This window comes from Sturnira hondurensis, unplaced genomic scaffold (genome assembly GCF_014824575.4).
Source record: "Sturnira hondurensis isolate 20B ecotype Veracruz unplaced genomic scaffold, ASM1482457v3 Scaffold0018493, whole genome shotgun sequence".
In the NCBI taxonomy this organism is placed as follows: domain Eukaryota; kingdom Metazoa; phylum Chordata; class Mammalia; order Chiroptera; family Phyllostomidae; genus Sturnira; species Sturnira hondurensis.
Window position 1 is genome coordinate 169,739 of NW_028091124.1, and position 19,558 is coordinate 189,296.

The 19,558-nt window shown below is 59.5% G+C and overlaps 1 protein-coding gene across 2 annotated transcripts; it reads right to left on the bottom strand.

Annotated features, from left to right (window-relative positions):
• Window positions 1–161: 161 nt before the first annotated feature.
• On the bottom strand, window positions 162–6,894 carry BOK (BCL2 family apoptosis regulator BOK). 2 transcript variants are annotated; one of them, XM_037069211.1, is made up of 5 exons: window positions 6,670–6,894; window positions 5,938–6,189; window positions 3,538–3,666; window positions 1,807–1,970; window positions 162–1,258 (listed from the first exon to the last, which is right to left on the bottom strand). In XM_037069211.1, the coding sequence occupies exons 2-5, from the start codon at window positions 6,158–6,160 to the stop codon at window positions 1,133–1,135; spliced, it is 642 nt and encodes a 213-aa protein (XP_036925106.1). In that variant the 5' UTR covers window positions 6,161–6,189; window positions 6,670–6,894; the 3' UTR covers window positions 162–1,132. The 2 variants fall into 2 exon arrangements, with proteins under 2 accessions (XP_036925106.1, XP_036925107.1); XM_037069212.1 differs by lacking the exon at window positions 6,670–6,894 and adding an exon at window positions 6,381–6,567.
• Between the last annotated feature and the right edge of the window lie 12,664 nt (window positions 6,895–19,558).

A 19,558-nucleotide genomic window follows, 5' to 3' on the forward strand; every position in this document is an offset into this window, starting at 1 on the left:
TGTGTGCACATGCTCACACCCCACTGCTCTTCAGGGTGTTCTTGGGGTCTGACACACCCCTTTTTATGCCGGAAATACCCAAGCATTTGATCCGAGAGGATGGGCTGCCCCATTTCTCCATCCCTTTCTCCGGTCTGCTCCCTTCCATCTCCCCACCCGCCACCCCTTGCACTGTGAGACCCTTGGGAAGGGGTGACCAGCAGAGGCTGGGAGGACCCCTGTGGGGCCAGGAGTGGGTGATGGGAGTGCTGAGGGGAGCTGCACCCTGAGGACCCTTGCTTCACCCAGAAGCTGCATGGGAGGCAGGGCTTGACCTTGCGGTTGTTTGGCTTGACCTCATACAGACAGGGAAACGGAGGCCACAGCACAGCTCTCTGTGCTGTGCACCTGTGGCCTGACCTGGAGTTGGATGGGCTGCAGGGACAGGCCCCATGGGGACAGACCAGAGCTGGGCTTGTGGCGGAGGGGCAGCCTATGCGGAGGAAACGGGCTGTGTCACCCAAGCAAAGGGATAGGAATGGCCAGCATGGACACGCACCCGGCTCTCACTCACCTGTGCCTGCATGCATGAGTGTGTGCCCTACGCGTGTAAGTGTGCGCTCCCGCTGTGGCCCCCAGGAGCTGAGGGCAGACTATGACAGATGTGCCCACCTCCGGTCTGGTCCCAGCAGTGGCACCAGGAATGCAGGTGGTCGCCCTCTGTGGCCGTGACACTTTATTGGACTCAAACACACACCCTGTCCTTGTTGGTCAGAGCCGGTGCCCTCCCAGGTCCGTGTGCTGCCCTGGACTCCGCCACAGGCAGGGACACTGTCCCAGCGACAGCCTGTGAGCTTGTGCCCATCTCTGGGGCCAGTGAGGCTTCACGGCTCCTCTGGCCTTGGCAGGCCCAGCCGCCTCCTGGCTCAGGTCCTGACATGGTCCCCCATTGTGGACGGGACCCTGGCATCCAATGGGGTCTTGGTGCTCCCAGCTGTCTTCCTTTGGGCCTGGGAGGCGACCCAGACCTTGCGGGGTGCATGGGGCAGGACCACAGAGCAGTGCTACCGGCCAGCTCCGGGCATTTCTGAGGGCCTGGGTGAGCACAGGAGGGACTCAGGGGGAGGAGGGCCGAGGGGTCCAGGACCGGGGCTCATCTGTCTGACAGCAGCACGAAGAAGGCAGCCTTCAGGAAACGGCCGAAGCCGCAGAGTGCGGCCACGAGCCAATGGGAGCGGAAGCCCGGTTCACTGCTGACCACACACTTGAGGACGTCAGTCTGGAGAGAGGAGGGACAGTTAGCAGTGCTGGGCAGCTGAGGCCCGGGGTCTTCCACCTGTGTCAGGAGTTGACAGGATGCATGTAGCCACTCAGGGAAGGTCTGCGGGCAGCACAGAGGCCTCAGGGTCTTTGCAGGGGGTTCGGAGGGGGGCACCCCTCGGCTTCATCCACAGCAGAGGACTGAGCCTGGCACTGCGGCCAGCAGCCCCACACACTCTTCCCACCCTCACCCTGCGTAGAAGACAGATCTCCTGTGGTGGAGACAGCCCCACGGGGCCAGCAGCCCCCATGGTCTGGCTGGGCCAGGTGGGCAGCTGGGGGCATGAAGACAGTGTTGGGGAAGGACCGACACCATCACTCAGTGGGCGTCGGAGCTGGTGGGGAGGGCAGGGCAGAGCTCAGGGCAGCTGGTCTTCGGTGCTGGAATTGCGGGCGATACAATTCAACACAGGGCAGGGTGGGAAGGGCGGGAGTACCAGCTTCACCGCCCCGCCCACCTCTAGCCCCTCCCCCGCCCCACCAGGCCCCGCCCCCAGCCCCACTCACCCATCCACCCTGCCTGCGTAGCCAGGCCGCCAGGGTCTTGCGCACGAACTCCCCCAGGCAGTCGACCAGGGCGTGGACCAAGGCGGGCTGCGCCTGCCGCACACAGTCCGCGGCCAGCCCCGCGGCCACCAAGTACAGGGACACCACCTTGCCCCACGTGATGCCTGCGGGAGGGAGGGGACACCGTTCAGCAGCCACGGCCAAAACCACTCCCATCCCACTCGGGGTCACGGCAGGAGACTAAGCCTCCCCTGCCCCTCCGCTGCTTTCGGGGGGCTAAACTCAGGGGGTGGTGCCACCCGAATTGCCCCTGAGCAGGGAGCAGGGTGCCCGGCCGTCATCTGCAGTAGGTCAGCCCCGCCCACCCTCACGGGTGGCTCTCAGGCAGAGATTTCTGCGGCCTCCACCGCACACCTGCGCACCTGCCCAGCCCCCAGCTCCGGGAGGAGGCGGTTGGCGAGAAGGAGACTTGGGGGGCGGGGGGCCTGACTGACTCGGAGCCGGACACAGTGCACAATTAGCAGCTTCGAGGCGCCGCTGCCCAGCTATCTGTCCCCTGTGCTGCCCTGTGGGGTGGCAGGACATTCCGCAGCAGAAAGGGCCTACCGAGACCCCCAGCTGCAGAGCTGGGAGGGGCCACCCACGTGGTACGAATTCCCTTGATACATCAAAAGACTTCCTAATCTAGACTGATGAGGAAAAAGAAAAACCTTTCCAAAGACACGAGCACAGAACAGGAACGGCTGATTCACAAGGGAAAAAATGGAAACAATACATTAGACATGAAAAATGTGCCCTGTAAACCAGATGGCACACTGAGACGGGACGCAGGTGGGCACCTCGAATGGCAACGTGAGCCTCAGGGAGCTGCCCCTCCTCACTGACAGGACAGCCAGGGGAGAAAAACCAGGCGGCAGAGTGAGCCCCTTCGAGGCCCCTTGCCAGGCAGCCCTCCCACGACGGGCACAAGCGGGAGGGCGTCTCTCAGGCTGTCCCCGCACTGGGCAGGTGAGGGCAGGCTCTCTGTCCTGGTCCTCGTCCGCTGTGCCTGCACACACACGATGCCAGGCCCCCGCCTCCCTGCGCGCTCCCAGCCACCAGGAGGCCAGGGCTGCCTTCTTGCAGATGAATTTCCTTTTAAAGCCTCGGGCTCATAAACCAGCTGCCTGACAGCCCGGAGACACACACAGGCGGCCACCCATGTGCCAGCATCAGGTCTGGGGACACGGGAGTCCAGGAACTGCCTCCGGCAGGCGTCAGCCAGGACACCACTACCACCTCCTCCACAAGGGGCCCGAGGGTCACAGGCCCTCCTCCCCCCAGGGCTCTCCAGGACCTGGGTCAGCACTGGCAGAGCATTCTGGAGGATCCGCCTCAGCCCCTGCCCACCCAGGCACCCCCTCAGTACGTCTTTGCCATGGTGACTTCTGCCCCAGGCGGGCAGTGCTGACCCACTGGGTGGTGGCCCTGGAGAAGGCTGGATTGTAGGGCTGGCAGCCCTGTGTCCTGCCACCGCACCGGCCACGACCGAGAGGCCTCCTGACACAGGCCCTGCTCTGTCCCCCATCATCTGGCTGTGAGGAGCCCGAGCCCCACAGGCCACGTGCAGGACGCTCAGCCCCACTCTGGCCAGCAGCCACTGTCCAACCAGGACCGCAGGAGGCTCTATGCCAGCTGCCCGGCAGGCCCCCACGGGACCGTGGGTGCCCTGGAGTGGACACCCAGACCTACCTGCGACGAAGATCTGGGTGGCCACAGCCAGGAAAGCTTCAGTCACTGCGCTCTCAGACTGCAGGGAGAGGCTCAGCTGGCGGGCCACGTTGCGATAGATGCTGGGCCGAATCAGCTCCAGCTCGTCCCCTGCAGGCACAGGGCAGGTCAGAGGGGCCCACGCCTGCCTGACCCCAGCCCTGGTCCCACAGGCCTAGGACCAGCCCACTCCACAGCCCCACCACCCTAGCTGGCTTGCAGACCCTGCCTGCACTAACTGGCCTATAACCTGACCCCACCCGACGCATGGTCCCTGAGGACAAGGAGACCCAGAGAGGTGTGGTGGGCACCCCCAGACCTGCCTCTGCTCCCCGCCCCTCATGACGAGGGTGCCCTCCCACCCAGGGGCAAGCCGGCTGGGCCGGTGGGGCGGGAATCCCGGGAGCAGCCTGGGCCGTGCCTGATGGGTGACTCATGGCCCACGACGAGCTGCCCGGGCGGCGGGCGGACAGGGAAGGCGGCCAGACCCAACATGGGCAGGACTACAGCCCACAGGGGTGGGCAACCCTGGCCACAGCCTCGACCAGGCCCCAGCACTGCTTGCTGACCGAGTGACATAGTCATTGTCTGGGGTCCTGGCACCGCCCAGGCTCCAACCTGAGCCCTGTGCCAAGAGGGTGTGTGCACAGGGCGGCCACCCTGAGGGGACAGGCCCTGTCATGGGCCCTGCCCCAGGCCTGTGCTCCCTGTGGTGCCCTGGCAGTAAGGGCCTGGTGTCCCCCAGCCCAACCACCTCTCCAGCCAAAGCAAACAGGGAAATGCCGACTGGACAGTCCTGGCCGGTAAGGGAGCCTGCGGCATCCCCGGGGCCAGCTGCAACCCGGAACAGAGAGGAACCGAGAGGAACCGAGGCGCGGCAGCGGGGTGCTGAGGGGGCCTGGAAATTCCCAGGGCTGGCCTGGCTGTTCCCACACAGACCTCGGGGGCTGCTGGGGACTGGCCCCGAGAGACTGACCGGGACGTGACCCGCTTCTTCCTGTGTGTGCTGTCCCTGGAGCCCGGTGTCTGCTGAGCAGGGGCTGCAGCGCCAGGGCAGGATGCCGGGGACCAGACCTCCAAACTCGCTCTGGCAACCCAAGCCGCCTCCCTTGGGGGCCCCTCAGCAACTGGCGGGGGCTGGACCTGGCCAGGCTGGGCCCTGGGAAAGGGCCTTGAGGGCCCGAGTTCTGAGGGGCCCAGTGCAGCTGCCCAGGCCCAGGCCAGAAGTGTTGGGGCTCTCATGTAGAGCGGACTGAGGGGACAGACGCAGACCCATCAGGGACACCGGGCCCAGAGAGGAGGCAGCCCCACGCCACTGGTCACATATAAGATAGAGGCTGGAGCCCGGTCACAGCAGGCCAGAATAGGCAGGCTTCCTCCTGGTCGCTCCAGGGGGTCCTCCAGAAGATGCGCCCCAGTGTCACCCCCACAGCCCAGCTGGAAGAAACAGCAATGGGCAGCTGACCTCATGGGTATCCAGGTGCTCTGAACCACTGGCTGACCCCCAAACCCCACTTGTTCTCACACCTAGGAACCTCTCTCCTCCCCCTCTCCCATCCCTAAGGCATCTGTGTCCATCACTCACACTCCCGGGGGCCACACTGCACAGGGAGAGGCAGGCCCCGTGCCAGCCTCTCCCCCCACTCGGCCTGGACTGGACAGCTCAGGTCCCATCTGTGCTGCCTCCAACCCTCTGGTGCCTGCCCCCAGGACTACTAAGGACTTCGGTGCCCATGGGGAGCTGCGCTGGTAGACTAGGCTGAGGAGTCCAGACCCCGGAGAAGGTGGAGACAGTTCTGAGCTGTGTGTGAACTCAGGAACAGGTCTGCACCAGCCCTGTGGTGGTGTCCTGAGCACCCAGTTCTGCCAGCGGGCTCTTGGAGGCCCCCAGATCAAGAGGAAAGAGCAGTGGGGGGCAGGATTTCGGCCAGTAATTGAAAGGGCCTATTTTCCAAAACAAACATCAGGGCACGTGGTCTGACAAAGAATTCTGTGTCCAGCTGGGTACAAGGGTCACTCTAGAAGTTTAGCCACACAACATTATTCTTCCCACAGCTTTCCGTCTGTTGAAGCCAGCGCGTTTGAAATCTGGGCTGAGCAGGCCAGTCCGGCCCACGGACAGCCCCCAGCGCTGCACACAGGACTAGGAGGGAGGTGGGGGAGCTGTGCTTGGGTGGCCTGCCTTGCACTTCTGGCGCGCCCCCAGCCAGGCCCCTCTCTGCCCCAGAGGGAGCCTGAGACCCAAAGTAGGGGTGCTAGCCAGGCCACCCTTGGACAGGCCGGAGCTGAGACAGCCGTACCCTAAGGCGCAGCAGGGCCTGCCCAGCCGACCAGCTCAGGAGGGGCAGTTTGGGGACCCCGCCCTCCTGTGCCCACACTCACCCAAGCGCAGCAGCACGGTGCACACCTCTGCCAGGCGGCCGCCTGGGGCGGGAGGGACGCGCTCGGGCGCGCTCCAGACCAGGCCGGCGCGCAGCAGCCGCGCGTGCACGAACTCCCGGCCAAGTGCCTTAGCCTGAGCCACCAGCTCCTTGTCGGTGGGCGAGCGGTCAAAGGCGTCCATGATCTCCGCGGCGAAAACCGAGGAGCGCCGCAGCACCTCCATTGCGGGGACGCGGGCGAGGGGCGCCGCACCTGCGGGCAGACAGCGCTCAGCCCGGTCTACCCCTCCTCCCCGCCTGGCTGGCAGAGGAGGAGATCGCGTCCGCGCGCCAAGCTGGGGCGCACGGAGAGGCCGGGCCAGGCGCGGCTCCGGGGAAGGGCCGCGGCCAGCTGCGGATAACCACACATTTATGTGACCCAAGTCTTTAGAAACACGGAGTTACCTTCTTTTCGATTCTGGATTAAATAACAAAGATCCCGCGCGGCTGCCCGGGAAGGACTGTGGGGAAATAACGACTTGCCCTAGAGCCGCCGTGCCCGCGCTGGAAGACGGGTGCGCGGAGGCGCGGGCGAGGGGCACAGCCCAATCTACTCCGAGCCAGCGGGGACCCTGGCCCGGCCCCACACTCCCGCGCCGCGACCTCCGCGCCGCGCCGTCCTCGGTGTTGGTCCCCCGCCAAGCTGTTCCCATGGTGCGGCTGCCAAGGGAGGGACGCCGCGCGCCCTGCTCACCTCTCCCGCCGCATGTCGCGGGCGCCGGGGCCGGGAAGGAGTTCTGGCTTCAGGATCTGCTCGCCGCCGTCTCCGCCGATCTCGATCCTTCCGTTCAAATCCACGAGGACGCGCGCCCTGTGAGCGTCTGAGCCACCAAGTGGCTCAAGCCACCGGCTGCACCTGGAAGCGCGCGGGCTCCTCGCGCACTCCTGGGGCTCCGGCGGCGCCGTCGAGGGGCGCGGGGTGACTCTCCGCCGGGGAGAGGCGAGGCTTGGGGCTTCGCCTTCTAAGGAAAAGGCAACCCCGGGGCGGAGCCGCGCCGGAGCTTCCCGCCGCCTCCCCGCCTCCCGGCTTAAGGAGGTCCGAGCGAGTTCCCGGTGTGCAAGGAGGGAGGCCCGGGCAGGCAGACTAGGACCTAGCTGGAGCAGCCGCCGCCTGGGTGCGCACCCGGCTGCACTTTCTTACTGATTCCGAGAGGTTCCTTGTGTGTTCTGAACGTGCGTTCCTCGTCCGACGCGTGGTTCGTGTCAGAGACACGTCCGTGCCTTTGCGTAGTGCTGAAGAGATCGCCAATACTTTGTGCCGCTCTGGGGCCGCTATTGCTGATAACCAACAGGAGTTCTGTCAGTGAAGCCCAATTTACCCGCCTTTTCTCTTATGGTTAGTGTTTTTCATACTGATATTCTGTGTCTTCTCTTAGAAGTGTCCAGCATTCACGAGGGAGTGGCTCACAGATGAACTCCTGTGAGTGGCGTGGTAGGAAGAGGTTGGAGCTCCTGCACCTTCCGTGCCGGCGTCCAGCACCGTTCTTTGGAAAGAACGTCATTTTCTCACCGAATTGGAAAAGAGTCCCCGTCACAGGTCAAGTGACGCGCACGTGAGGGACCTGCTCCAGACTCTTGTCCATTGGTCATGTCTCTACCCTTGAACCAACACAGCACAGTCAAACAACAGGGCTGACCAGCTGGCCCCAACCCACACCTATGCAGCCGGGAGGACACATATTCTTTCCCTGTGTGCATAGGATGTTCACCCAAATGAGCCAAATCTTGGGCCGTAACATTGCAACACATTTCAAAGGACTGAAAGCATACAAGCGTGTTCTCTCTGAGTGAGTTTAAAGTGCAGCAACGAGGAACAACTATAAAGGACACACAGACAAAACCGGGGGGGCTTTGGGATCAGGGGAGGGAGGTGGGGATGGCTGGGGCTGGGGGGAGTGGTGGGGGGGAAAGGCAGACAACTGTACCTGAACAACAGTAAAAGACAAACAAATAAAAATAAGACACAGTAACAGTAGAACTACTAGAAAGCCTCCAATTAAACATCACACTTGTAAATAATCAATGGGTCAGATAGGAAACCACAAGGGAAGTTGTAAAGTATCTTCAAGTGAACAGCAGTGAAAATACGACACCAAACGCTGTGGGATGCGGGTAAAGCCGTGCTCAGAGGGAAATGCATAGCTTCAGAAGGAAGGCTAGAATTAGCTCTGCTGGTGTGGCTCAGGTCTTGTGGCTCTGCTGTGGACTGAGCACAGGCTTATGAACCAAAGGGTCACTGGTTCAATTCCCAGTCAGGGCACGTGCCTGGGTTGTGGGCCAGGTCCCCAGCAGGGGGCGTGCAAGAGGCAGCCACACACTGTTGTTTCTCTCCCTCTATGCCCCCCTTCCCTTCTCTCTAAAATAAATAAATAAAATCTTTTAAGAAATAAAATAAAATTAGCCCTGGCTGGTGTGGGTCAGTGGATTGAGTGTGGGCTGCGAACCAGGGGGTCACCGGTTTGATTCCCAGTCCAGGCACATGCCTGGGTTGCAGGCCAGGTCCCCAGTGGGGGCCATGTGAGAGGCAGCCACACATTGATGTTTCTTTCTCTCTTTCTCCCTCCCTTCTCTCTCTATAAATAAATAAATATAAAAATAAAAAAGTAAAATTAATGCTCTAAGCTCTAATTCAAGAGGTTAGAAAAAATCACAAATTCAAGCCACTGGTGAAAAAAATGAGAGCAGAACTTAATAAAACAAAGTACAGCCCTGGCTGGTGTGGCTCAGTGGATTGAGCACTGGCCTGTGAACCAAAGGATCTCCAGTTCAGTTCCCAGCGTGGGCACAGGCCTGGGTTGGGAGCAGGGTCCCCAGCCTGGGGAGGGGGCGGGCAAGAGGCAACCTATGTATGTATCTCTTGCACACCAATGTTTCTCTCCCTCTCTTTCTCCTTCCCTTCTACTCTCTCTAAAAATAAAGAAAATCTTTTTAAAAAATATATTTTATTGATTATGTCATTACAGTTGTCCTATTCCCCCCTTCATTCCCCTCCACCCTGCACACCCCTCCCCCACCAGTCCCCCCTTTCGTTTATGTCCATGTGTCACAAGTTCTTTAGATTCTATATTTCTCATAGTATTCTTACCCTCCCCCCTATCTATTTTCTACCTACCGTCTATGCTACTTATTCTCTACCTTCTCTTTCCTTCTCCTCCTCCCACTCCCCTGTTGCTAACCCTACATGTGTTCTTCATTTCTATGGTTCCACTCCTGATCTACCTGTCCTCTTGGTTTGCTTTTCTTTTAGGTGTGGTTGTTAATAACTGTGAGTTTGCTGTCCTTTCACTGTTCATATTTTTCATCTTCTTTTTCTTAGATAAGTCCCTTTAGCATTTCATATAATAAGGGCTTGGTGATGATGAACTCCTTGAACTTGAGCTTATCTGAGAAGCACTTTATCTGTCCTTCCATTCTAAATGAAAGCTTTGCTGGATAAAGCAATCTTGGCTGTAGGTCTTTGGATTTCATGACTTGGAAAACTTCTTTCCAGCCCCTTCTTGCCTGTAAGGTCTCTTTTGAGAAACCAGCTGACATTCTGATGGGTACTCCTTTCTAAGTGACTGTCCCCTTATCTCTTGCTGCTTCTAGGATTCTCTCCTTCATTTTAACCTTGGCTAATGTAATTATGATGTGCCTTGGTGTGTTCCTTCTTGGGTCCAACTTCTTTGGGACTCTCTGAGTTTCCTGGATTTCCTGGAAGTCTATGTCCTTTGCCAGACTGGGGAAGTTCTCCTTTCTTATTTGTTCAGATATCTTTTCCACTTGTTGCTCTTCTTCTTCCCCTTCTGGTACCCCTATAATTCAGATGTTGGAACGTTTAAAGATGTCCTGGAGGTTCCTAAACCTCTCCTCATTTTTTTGAATTCTGTTCCTTCATTCTTTTCTGTTTGGTCATTTTTTTCTTCCTTCTGGTCCACTCCCTTGATTTGAGTCCCAGTTTCCTTTCCATCACTATTGGTTTCCTGTGCATTTCCCTTCATTTCAATCAGTTTAGCCTCCATATGTTCCTCTAATTTGTGACTAAAATCAACCGGTTCTGTGAGCATCCTGATCACCAGTATTTTGAACTGTGCATCTGAAAGGTTAGTTATCTCTTACTCACTTAGATTTATAGGCTCTGGGGCTTTGAGCTGTTCTTGAGCCATAATGTTTTGGTCTGTTTGCGCCTGTTATGTATGAGGGGCAGAGCCTTAGGTGTTCACCAGGGTGGGGCGACCCAGGTCACTGGGTTGTGACGCTGTAAGTGGGGGCGGGGTCAGAGAGGGTCAGTGGTGTTGGTTCTGCTCTCTCTCAGATTTTGGTCCCCTCTCCCCTTCCACAAGCAAATCGGGCCCTTCTGGTGCTGGTTCCCAGGTGTGTGGGCTTGTGTACCCTCCGGGACCCTGTGGGTCTCTCCAACGAACTCTCTGTGAGCCTGGGAGCTTCTCCCGGCACCTCAAGCCCAAAAGTCTTTCCAGTTGGTGCTTTCAGGCTCTAATTCCTGTCGGTGGGGCCCTAGCTGAGCAGTCTGTCTCACTGCTCATCCCTTTGCTTGGTTTATCTGTGCGTGAATGTGTGGCCACGGTCAGCCAGCCGCCTTGCGCCCTCACTGGGTCCACCTGTTGCCACCCCACGGCTGGGATCTGGGCCACAGTTGGAGCTCTTTCCTGCCCGACCGCGGCTCCACCGCTCACTCCGCCCCTCTTACCGGTCTGGCTGGGTGGTTTGTTGTTGTCGGACTTCCATACAGTTCAATTCTGTGTTTTGGCTGCATTTTTGTTACTAAAACTTTGTTGTCTTTAAACTTAGTTGTGCGAAGAGGCACCATGTGCTCACTTATGCCTCCATCTTGGCTGGAAGTCAAATAAATAAAATCTTTTAAAAAGCAATAGAGAGCACCCAGGCTTGGGGTTCCCTGTGTTTCATAGGTGGAAATACAGACACTCCAAGTAGGAAGGGACTTGCTCAAGGGGTGGCTGCTGGGCTGGGTGTAGCCAGACTGTGGACCTGAGTTGGGCCCAGAGCCAGCGCAATGCACCTCTGGCTGGGGAGAAAGGACCCGTGGACCCTGGTAGCCCCACCCTCGCCCGTTTGTGGGAATCATGGCCTCAGGGAGCTTCCAGCCCCACTCACAGCCTGTTTCCTCCTGCACAAGGAGATCTGGCTGTCCGCCCCCACCCCCGCATCCTGGGGGGTAGATGGGTATGGAAAGGCTCCTGGGGCTCTCACCTTCTAGAGTGACAGATCAGAGCCGCTTCAGTGCAGGGCCTGCCCTGCCTGGACCCAGCGACGCCCTCCTAGACATTCCAGATCGGAGAGAGCCACTTCTCGGGATATTCCCCGTGAATGTTGACAGCAGGGAGGAACTGCTCAGGGCTGAGGTGTTTCTTGGCGTGTGGGGGTGGGGAGCGGGGATTGAGGGGTCATTAAACCTGTCTTGAGCTCTGGGACCACAACCATTATCCAGACCTATGAAAGCCCAGGCCACGCTGCAGTCAGTGGAGGTCTTCCTGTGTCTGGAGGCCTGGAGGCGGCAGGCCTGACTGGTGCTGCTTAGACCTTTCTCCAGGCACATTGGCCCTGACTTTCTGCCTTGTGGTATTCTTGCTCTCCACCCTTATCTTGTGTCTGACCCTTCGGTGGAGCCCCAGGGATTACTGAAGAGCCCTCCGAGCGCCCAGGTCCTAAACCGGCTTGAGCACAGGGAGGGTTGTGGAGTCACATGACTGACATGTCCCAGGAGAGGCTCTGGTTTCAGGCCTGGCTGGATCCAGGGGTCTCTCACCATCTGCAGGTCTGTCTGTGAGTCCTCATGCTGGCTTTGCACTCGAGACGCTCGTCCCCAGGTGATTGCAGACCAGCACCTACACCCGCCCCTCGGACTTACCCAGTGGAGAAAAGCCTCACTCAGGGTAACCCCCAGGGGTGCCTGGGGGCCGGCAGGTTTCTGCCCTGTGCCCATGGCTGAGTCAGCTGCGGCTGGAAGTGGAGAAGGGGCTCCGCTGTCAGGCCCGGCCACGTGCTCAGGCTACTCCCTGGGCCAGCCCTTTCAGTTTAGTTTTTGCCTGAAGCTCACCCTTCCTTAGGAGGGATGGGAGTTCAGACCAGAGGGTTTTGTACCATTTCAGCTGAGTGCTCGATAAGCTGGGAGCCCCCAGACCTGGAGGGCAGCGCGGCCAGGCCAGGGGCCCTACCCCATGCACCTCCCCTCCTCCTCCTCACCCCAGAGGGGTCTGGAAGGTGGACTCCTGCCTATCCCCCCACTGTGGTCTCCCATCCAGGGGCAGCTGCAGTGGCCTCATTTCCGCCCCCACCGTGGCTTGCCTGTGCCCCTGCCAGGGCGGTCCTCGGTTTTGTGAGCTGCAAGTGTTTGAAATGCAGTCGGTCCTATGGGTGCCCAGTGACAGACAGCGCACTCTGATGTGCTCATCTGCTCCTGACCGTCACTGGGGCTGGCGGCTTCCTGTCCACCCAAGAAGACCGCTAGAACTCTTTTGAGATTTTTCTGGGCTTAGAACTTGCCCGTTTTCCCTGGGCTATTTCTCCTTTTCATGGACTTACTCGCCTTCCTTATACCTCTCCAGTATTAATCCTTTGCCTGTGTCATCGCAGGTCTTTCCCCCAGGCTGTCACTTCAAACCATGTCTCTTTTCCTCCCCAGCCGCAGCTGCCCAGCCCGGTTCCTGACTTCCACTGCGCTTCTGAAATCCACTATCTGGACTGTTAGTGAGAAGGATTTTACTTTCCTTTTTCTTCCCCAGACCAGTGTGGCTGTTGGTCCAGCACTGCCTGCTGCAAGGCCTGTGTCTCCCGAGGACTCGAGGCTCAGCCAGACCTGGGTTCGAGTCTCCCCGGTTGCTGGACCCGCCCTGCTGCTGTTCCTAAGCACCTTGTCATCTGCACCGACACCCAGCTCAGGGAAGCTCACTTGCACTGATTTTTTTTGTCCATTTGTTGGGCATTTTAACCAAAATTCTGTGTATCCACTATTTAAAGAGCCCACTGGTGGTGTGAGTTTATCAATGAGAAGCAGTGTCCCTGGGGCCTCTCGCGGCTCCTGACAAGCCAGCTTCCACGGCTGCGCTGCAGGCGCAGTTAGGGGCCTTGTGCTGCGAGGCTCCTTCTTAGTTCTGGTTTCTGGAGAGTCCCTGAAGTTCATCTTCCCACCTTCCCATTGAACCAGGGGCCTCCTTCTTATGCCCCGACAGAGGCCTTAACGGCCCACCTGCCTCTGTTTTACGGATGCAGTGGCCCCGGTGGTTCGCCTCTCTGAGGACTGAGATCGGAAGGGACTGTGGTGGGTGGCACCCCTAGCCTCTTGTTTCCCATCTGCCACCTCTGGAGCTGTCCCTCCGTGTGGACAAGGAGGGCTGTAGCTCCTTGGGGGTTTCCGGGCAGAGCCTGTTGACTTTCTTGGGGGCCCTGGACAGGAGGCCCTCCTCCTGGGTGGTCTGGCTCCTCTGGGAGGGCAGCCAGGTCTCCTGTGTGGGCTGGGGGTGGGACTCAGACCCCTCCCGACAGCCTGCGTGCCTGCTCAAGCAGGGGCAGGGTAGGGACACGCAGGGGTGGGGGTGATTCACGTCAGGACCATCACCCCTTCCCGGGTGGGGGGCATGCCCAGTCCCGAGTTTCCGCCTGCCCACTCGCCTTGGCTGCCCCATCACTGGTCCCCCATGAATCCAAGCAGGGCTGGTGAGGCTCCGCGTCTGTCACAGCTGTGCTGGCAGCCAGGTGCCCACAGAGGGAGACACAGAACAGGGGCAGCCTGCACACCTGAGTCTCAGCTCACAAAGCAGGGGTGCTCATGGTGGAAGCCTGAGAATCCACCCACGGCTGCATTGGAGGCCTGGGGCTCCCCTCTCGGGGACAGTTGGGCCCCCCCCACAGCTCATGGGGGACAGGAGCAGGCTGGTCTCAGGCACCCGCAGGGGACAGGCCTCCAGTGGGCCCTTTCCCTGCCATTGGGTCTTTTGTTTTACCCCTGACAGGAGGTCTTGCTCTTCCGCCTTTTCCCTCCCCCCGAGAGCTGGAGGCCAGCCTTCTTTAGGCACAAATACGCTGTTTTGAAACACTGTGCATTGTTCAGAGATTTCAAAGTCATGGCCAGCAGCCAAGGGTAACATATTTTTGTGACTCTTAACAGTGAAACCTGTCACTAAAGTATACTTGCAAAACTAGAAAAGCACAGAAGAAAATCTTAAAGTCACCACACTGCCCAGAGACGAGGACTGTGAGTATCTTGGTCTGTACAGGGCTACAGCTTGTTTTGTTTTTAAAGATTTTCTTTCTTTATTTTTAGACAGAGGGGAAGGGAGGAAGACAGGCAGAGAAACAACAGCCTGTGGTTGCTTCTCACACACCCCCTACTGGGGATCTGGGCTGCAACCCAGGCATGTGACCTGACTGGGAATTGAACCAGCGACCCTCTGGTTCGCAGGCCGGCGCTCAATCCACTGAGCCACACCAGCCAGGGCTACAACCTGTTTCTATGCAGCACTTGTTCTGAGTGAGTCTCCGCTGGTGCCTGGACACTCAGTGGCTGTGCCACATTCTGTCCCATACTGAGAATCTCCTTCCTCCTGGAGCATCCATCCGTGCTCACAGGACACATGTGTATGGGATGCTCCTGACCGCCACAGGCACCCCATGCACCCCTGCCTGGTTCAGGGTCTCAGGCCCTCGGCAACCCACCCCCAAGGGACAAGGCAGTCCCGGGTCGGCGCAATCCCCTCCCCTATGGCCTGCCCCCCACACCCCAGGGTGTGCTTCTGACCCCGGGGTGAATCAGTTCAACGGGAAGAGCCCACACCCGGGGCGGAGGTTTCCGGGCAGCCTCAGCACCACTGCAGGCCCCACACCAGATTCCAGGGGTCCTGGCAGAGTCCCGACACCAGCGCCAGGGTCATCACACAACTGGAATCATTGAAGACCACGGAGAGCTGGACAGGCCCAGGGGGTGGTGTCAACGCTGGGCCTGCAGACACCAAGGGGAACCTGAACTCTGGGGATGGAGAAGCCCCTCCAGGGGGTCGGTGGTGAGCCTCTGCCCACCGGGCTCCTCTCCCACACGCAGGGGCCCAGTGGAGAGGGGCCTGAGGGTTTCCCCAGGACCTTGGAGGCCCTGGAGGCTTGCCAGGCCCTCTTCAGGCTTGTTTTTGTGCCCACCCAGCAGCCCCTCCCAGCCCGACCCTGCACCCTAGTGGTGCCCCAATGCCCCACCTGGGCCTCCCGCTGGCCTCTCGTGAGGACTAGTGTTCCCCAACTCCTGGCATGCCCTCCACCCCGTACCCTGCACCCCAGCTGCATGTGTGTGCTCCTCCCTCTGACCTGGTGCCCCTGTTGGAGGCCCTGCCTTTCCACCTGGTGTCACCACCCTGCAGGTGTCCATGGGGCCCACGCACACTCACCCTGGAACAGGGGTGCACAGCCCAGAAGTGGAGGTGCCAGGTGGGTTCCCATGGGCTCCTGCTCAGGGACCTGGCTCCCCAGCAGCTCGAAGGGGAAGGGCTGTGGCGGGGGTGGGGTGGGGGGGAGCCATTAATCACAGCGACTAAGGGAGTTAGGACCAGGGTCAGGGTCCCGGTCAAAGACAGGGTGGGGTCGTTGGCAGTCCTGAGGTGGGCCTTCCAGTAGGTTTGTCTGGTTTCTCCGGACTGTGGTCGGTGGGGGTTCAGAGGTCAAGGCATTGTCTCTGGTTGGACCAAATCTCTCTTTGTGGTCGACAGACCCCAGATCATTCGACCCAAGGGCTTAATGGTGAAGGGAGTGGAAGTGCAGGGGGAGGGGGTTGGTGAGTCAGATGCTGGAGGAGACCAGTTCGAATCCAACAGCGAGAGAGGAGAAAAGGTCAGACCAAAGCAGCGAAGCCCCTGGGTCACTGGGTGGGGCTGCCTCTGGCTCAGCTGCCTCCCTGCAGGCACCGCCCAAGCTGCTTCTCTCCGCTTCACTCCTGGGCCCGACATTCCTTTCCGAGCACATTCCCGCAGGGCGGCTGCTGTGGACTGGACTGTGTCCCTATTCCTACGCTCTGAACCCCATGCGACGGTGTTTGGGCATGGGGCCTTTGTGGGTAACTGGCCACAGAGACACCCTGAGATGACATTTGTGCCTTAGGAGAAGAGACACTAGAGAGCTGGTCTCTCTCTGGGTCCCTCATGTGACAACACAGCAGAGAGGTGGCCCTCTGTCCCCAAGGAGCGAGTTCTCCCAGCGAGAAGCCCTGCTGGCCTGGGACTGGGTCCTGGAGCCGCTCCCCCCGCCCGCCCCCACCTCCAGCCGGTCAGGAAGGAATGTCCTCGGTTGTCCCAGCCCCAGCTTCTGTCACGGGGGCTCCCAACGCCTGAGGCGAGTCTTGGGCCAGCTCCTCCTTCCTCTGTCACTCAGGCTGTCCCCACCCTCCCCTGGCGGTTGAATCCCCCCACCCAAGGCAGGGCTCCCTGTCAGGACCACAGCAGCCAGGACTGTGATTTGCGGTGTTTGTTTGGGACTCCTGTGGGTAAGTGCCACCAGGGGCTGGCTCCCCTCCCCCAGCCCACAGTGTCTGGGGCCTCCACAGAACCGGTGCCTCCTCTGGAGACAACCGCGTGGACACAGATGTGGCAGAAAAATGTGCTCGCATAGCTGGGAAGTGATGTGTCTCGAGTTTTTATTACCTGCCTGTGTCTCGCTGTCTCTCTCTGCCTGCCTGCCTGTCTCTCTCGTTCCGTCTTTCCGGCTCTGTTTCTCTCTCCCCGAGAGTGCCCACCTGGGCCAGTCTGCGGAGGGTGGAAGGGGTTCAGGGAGTGTGAGGGAGAAGCCAGAGCTGTTTGCTGCTGTGGCCCATGTGCCGGGCAGGGCTGTGACCTTGTTACACACGAAGCTGTTTCACTCCCCTGAGCTGTGTGTCCCCAGGACTGGAAATGACTGGAAGTGGGGACAGAACTGACCGCCCGACAGCCACAGGAGGAAGAAAACATTGGAGCAAACTGCAGCCCCGGGTCACACCCCCCTGAAGCCCAGGGGCAGCACGACAGCGACCCCCCCTTTTTAATCCACTGACAGCCCAATGGAAGCTCACAGTCCCCACCCCTCCCCGCGAGTGTGTCTCTCCACCTCATTCTCACCTTCCTCTCTTTGTGAATTCCTTCCCAGACTGCGGACCAGCCTGTGGAAGGGCAAAGCGAGTGGCCCCAGGCAGCAGAGCAGAGGCCCAGACAGGCAGCGAGAGAGCCAGGCAGCTGGGGTGACCATGGGGTCACCTGGTCTAAACAAAGGGGCAGGTGCAGAGGTTCCAATTGGTGTGTCAGGGGGCCAAGCTCTCACAGGTCTGGGGACAGCCCTGTTAGGTAACCGAGGACCAGGAGCCTAAAAGGTCCAATTAAGGGCTTTTATTTGGGGCAGACTGCTGTGATCCGAGGGCAGAGTCTGAGCAGACTACAGCAGCAAGGGAAAGGGTGGAGGGGTTTTTAAGGGGGTGTGGCAGACCCCCTGGGAGGGTGCGTCACCCTGCCCATCTGTCCTAGGCAACCTGGGTACAGTTGTTTGCCAGACGATGTCCTCTGATCAGGGATGGCTGATTGGGAACAGAAAGTCCCGGGAGATTTATGGGCCTTGTTTTGGAGTGGGGAGGGTTACCTCTGAAAGTGGGGAATCTCCTGGTCACGTGGTCAGCCAGTGATGCGCACCTTCCTCATTCCAGCCAAGGTGGTGACTCAGGTCTTCCCCATTCCAGTACGTGGAACAAGCCCCTTCCTTCCCCAGTGCCCAGGCCTGGTCACTTTATGGATCTGGGTCCCTGGACCACCAGGGAAGGATATGGCAGCAGCCCGGCTTTCCCCAGCCTGTGGTGGCCCCCCAGGGAAGATGGGAGTCGCGGTGGCCCTGCATGCCTGGCCTGGTGGCCTCGGAATCACCTGAGAGGGTCTGCAGGGTCTCCGAGCCTAGGCTGGGCTTTCCGTCTCGGATGGAACCGGCTCTGAGGGTGATGCCCTGAGCCCACACTGCCAACATGCCACCAGCCCATGAGCGGCCACATGCGGCCACATGGAGGGGTGGGATGGCCCACCAGGGCCCTGGGCCACACCACCTGGCTGTACTCACACCCTGGGGTTTGGCTCGGAATATGGGCTTGATGGGGCAACCCACGAGTTAAACATTTTTTAGCTTTATCTCTACTTACTAAGCCGAGTGACTAATGCACGTAGAGAGCTGCTGTTCCGGGAACTGGACGGTGTGACCGGACCCACCCTGACTCCAGGAGCAACTGGGCCTTTGCACTGCCTGAGATCCAGATGGTATCAGAGCCTCCGTGCTCCAGGGAGAGACTTTGCACCCAGGACACAGATGACGAATCACCACGGAGCCGACGAAGGGATGCTAACAAAACACCAGCCTTCATCTGATTCACCTTTTCCCTGAATTCCAAACTCCTTACCTGCCCCTTTCCTCTCCTCACAAAGAGCGTCGGGTTGAGATAAGCCATCAGTTTGGTCTTTCAGGGCACGGAACTCGCCGTCTTCTCAGATCGCCAGCCTGCAGAGTGACAGGCCAGTGAAAATTCCATGCTGGTATCGGCTGTGCATCCTGGTTCTGGTGGTGCCGGGCAGCACGAATGCCGACTTTCCTGGTTGGTTTCAGGCTCACTTTGATAAGAGGCCATTTGTCCCACACCCAGTGGCCCAGGCCCAAGCCAGGGGATGCAGCGGTCCCACCCCTGACGCTGGGGCTCTTCTGACGTGGAAAGCCGGTGCTCTGGGGCCGGTGCCCTCTGGCCCTGTGTGGAGTTGAGCCTGAGACTCCCCAGATCACATGGGCCCTGTGCCCCCAGCACCCCCTGGCTTTAACTGTCTCCAACTCTCTCTCCTCTAGGATCCCCCCACCCCTCCTGAGGAGAGGGGTGCCAGCAGTCCTTGGGGGGCTGTGCCCTCCTCCAGTGCCCACCCGACCCCACTTGGGCACGACCACAGGGCGGCGCCCCTCAGCAACGAGCTGCGTTTGCCCTGGGCAGCGCAGAGCGGGGCATTCTCGCACCTCAGGGTTTCAGGGCTTTCTTGGAAGACACGCTGCTGGCCCTGACCTGGGGTGTGCAAGTGGTCTGGTAAAGGCGGCCTGGGCCTCTGCGCGACAACGGGGGGCCTCGAGTCAGACTGTGATGGCACAGGACAGCGAGACCGAGAGGTGGACCAGCCTGGGGAGGGCAGAGGGGGCTTGGGGGCGTGGGGTCGATCTGCAAAGGGCAGTCTAGAGCCCTCTGTAGGGCAGGTGGTGGATTTCTTCAGCACCTGAATGACAAAGGAAAAGAGACAAGCCCACCAATCCTAAGATGTGGACCTTATCAGGGTCTTGGTTTGACCAAACCTCAGGCAGTCATGCATACGAAATCATAGGTCTGTGTATATGTGCGCATATGTGTGAAAGTTGAATGCCAACTCCACCTTTGATATTGAGGAATTATTGTTAATTTTTAAATTTTTCTTTTAAAAAATGTACAGTGCACTTGATGGTGTGGCTCAGTGGATTGAGTGCGGGACTGTGAACCAAAGGGTCGCTGGTTCGATTCCCAGTCAGGGCACATGCCTGGATTGCAGGCCAGTTCCCACCAGGGGACGACACACCAGAGGCAACCA

What these genes read in the sequence shown, in the direction of transcription:
- BOK (XM_037069211.1), bottom strand. Translation starts at nt 6,160, where the DNA reads ATGGAGGTGCTGCGGCGCTCCTCGGTTTTCGCCGCGGAGATCATGGAC. An exon ending in CACCGTGCTGCTGCGCTTGG is followed by an intron (nt 3,667 to 5,937) that starts GTGAGTGTGGGC and finishes CTGTGCCTGCAG; the next exon opens with GGGACGAGCTGGAGCTGATT. An exon ending in TACGCAGGCAGGGTGGATGG is followed by an intron (nt 1,259 to 1,806) that starts GTGAGTGGGGCT and finishes TCCTCTCTCCAG; the next exon opens with ACTGACGTCCTCAAGTGTGT.